The sequence below is a fragment of the Phragmites australis genome, chromosome 13 (assembly GCF_958298935.1).
Source record: "Phragmites australis chromosome 13, lpPhrAust1.1, whole genome shotgun sequence".
NCBI lineage: Eukaryota > Viridiplantae > Streptophyta > Magnoliopsida > Poales > Poaceae > Phragmites > Phragmites australis.
This window is the reverse complement of record NC_084933.1, coordinates 31535650-31538218: the sequence shown is the minus strand read 5'-3', so window position 1 is coordinate 31538218 and position 2569 is coordinate 31535650. Positions and strand designations below refer to the sequence as shown.

At 53.5% G+C, this 2569-nt stretch overlaps 1 protein-coding gene across 1 annotated transcript; it reads left to right on the top strand.

The window, feature by feature from the left end:
- The first annotated feature begins 417 nt into the window (after nucleotides 1-417).
- LOC133888910 (E3 ubiquitin-protein ligase PUB23-like) lies at nucleotides 418-2115 on the top strand. Its single transcript, XM_062329304.1, has one exon. It carries the CDS (start codon nucleotides 698-700, stop codon nucleotides 1928-1930), a length of 1233 nt encoding a protein of 410 aa, XP_062185288.1. The 5' UTR covers nucleotides 418-697; the 3' UTR covers nucleotides 1931-2115.
- The last annotated feature ends 454 nt before the right edge of the window (nucleotides 2116-2569 follow it).

Genomic DNA, 2569 nt, shown 5'->3' with positions numbered 1-2569 from the left:
ACCTCGCATTATTGACCATTTCCTCTTCAAATTGCTTTATCTCATCTCGTCAACTCTTTTTTCAGCTGCATGCATGCCTCGCACACAAATTGGAAAAAAGTTCGGTACAAAAACATCTTAACAAAGAAAGTTTGATTTAAAAGGGAACCTAGCTAGTATTGCTCTATTTTGTAAAGTACCATCAAATGTGCATGATCTATTATCAACAGAGCTCAGCAGCTACCTCCTAACAAATGCACAATATTCTAGAACCAGAGAATCTTCAATGAAATCATCATTTAATTTTCAGAGTAGAACTTGAATCTAAAATGTGCTACCATACACGACCAGCACACCGATTTTCAGATTTATTTAATCGAGCCGTCTCTTTCGTAGAAGGCTAGCGAGCATGGACTGACTGATCACAGATCGGGGTCTTCAATATGGTATTCGGGCAGCTCACGCTCACGCTCGTCGTCGTGTGGACTTGCTCACGTCTTTGAATCCATCTCTCCCCCCATCTCCACCGGTCTGATCTCATCTCGTGCACATATAAAACACCATATTCCCAAGCTTTTTTCCGCTCTCCTACAACAGCTCTGCACCATCCGCCATTGTTCTCTTCTCCTCTTCAGCTCAGCACCACAACAAGTCCGCGCGCAGCAGCACCCAGCAAGTAGAAGACACGGCCATTGCTTGATTACTCACGTCAGTTCCAATGGAGGAGCAGCAGCAGGTGGAGGTGCCTTGCTACTTCCTGTGTCCCATCTCGCTGCACATCATGCAAGACCCCGTCACGCTCCCCACCGGCATCACCTACGACCGCGACGGCATCGAGCGCTGGCTCCTCACCGCCGGCACCTGCCCGCTCACCAAGCAGCCCGTGCCGCCCGACTGCGACCCGACGCCCAACCACACGCTACGCCGCCTCATCCAGTCCTGGTGCGCGCTCCACGCTGCCGACGGCGTCGAGCGCCTCCCCACGCCGAAGCCTCCCGCCGACCGCGCCCGCGTCGCCTCGCTGGTCTCCCAGATCGACGCCAAGACATTGTCACCGCAGGAGCTCCTTGCCACGCTGCGCGAGCTCAGGGACGTGGCGGCCGAGAGCGAGCGGAACATGAAACTCATCGCTGCCGTCCCCGGCGCGGTGGACATCCTGGCCGCCGTCTTTGTCGCGTCTGCGACGAAGTCAGAAAATACTGCCGCCTGCGACGAGGCGCTCGAGATCATCTGCTCGCTCCAGCCCTCGGAGCAGTGCCTGGTTCGTGTCATTGAGACGAACGAGGCGCTCGTCGACGCTCTCGTCTCTGCCCTGCAACGATCGAATACCACCTCCCGGGTGCACGCGGCTTTGCTTCTCGACGACGTGACGGCCGTCATGTCGCCGAACAGGCTGGTGTCCCTCCAGGAGCAGGTGTTTAGGGAGATCGTGCAGTTGCTCCGCGACAAGGTATCCAAGCCGGCGACCAAGGCGGCCCTGCACGTGCTCGTCGGTACGGCGCTATGGGGTCGCAACCGCGTCAAGGCGGTGGACGCCGGCGCGGTGCCTGTTCTAATCGACATGCTCTTCGACGGGCCGGAGCGCCGCTCGTGCGAGCTGGCGCTGGGCGCGCTGGACCGGCTGTGCGGGTGCGCGGAGGGACGCGCCGAGCTGGTGGCGCACGGTGCGGGCGTGGCAGCGGTGGGCAAGATGGCCCTGAGGGTATCCGACGTGGCGACCGACAAGGCGGTGCGGGTGCTGCGGTCGGTGGCGAAGCACGCGGCGACGGCGGCGGTGGTGCAGCAGATGGCGCAGGCGGGCGTGGTGGGGACGCTGTGCCTGGTGGCACAGTCGGAGCAGTGCGGTGAGAGGACGAGGGAGCGGGCGTGGGAGACGCTCCGGCTGCACGCGAGGGCGTGGAGGAGCTCGCCTTGCTTGCATCGGCACCTCCAGGCCATGTACCCTTGCTAACACAAGCACACTACTGATCGATGTGAAGAGCAAGTACATGCTAATGCATGCATGCATCCATTGCACAGGAAACTCTTGTTGTTTGAGTTTTTTTCCCGTGTCGATCGATTGGTGTAGATGTAGCTGTCTATTGAAGTGTGCAAGACGGGGACAGAATTAAAATTGAGATCGATGATAATAATCGGATCGAGTAAATTTTTTGCTACTATTGACTTCATTACTTGTTGGTATCAAGCTTCAGTTGCCATCACATACCCACAGAAAAAAGATTAACTGAATTGTCTTTAAACTGATCTCTCAACTATGTTAATGCTACACATTTGATGCCAGAATGAGTTAGAAGTTAATTTCTGCCTCCAAATTTAACTTGCGAATTTAAACATGCTTGAGTCTATTAGTGATGATAGATTCAATCGCCTCTTAGGCTCTCCCTTAGTCACATATGTGGTAATATGATGTAGGAAATTATGGATGATGAGACCTTAGTTGTGATTTTAAAGCCATTCCTAGAAAAAATAAATCTAGCTCCCTAAAAAAAAAATCTCAAAAAGGGTATTCATCAAGAAACAAACACAATGTTCTAAATGAAATGTGTATTTTAGAATAGCAGAGGTATTCATAACTTGGTTAAATTTGGTT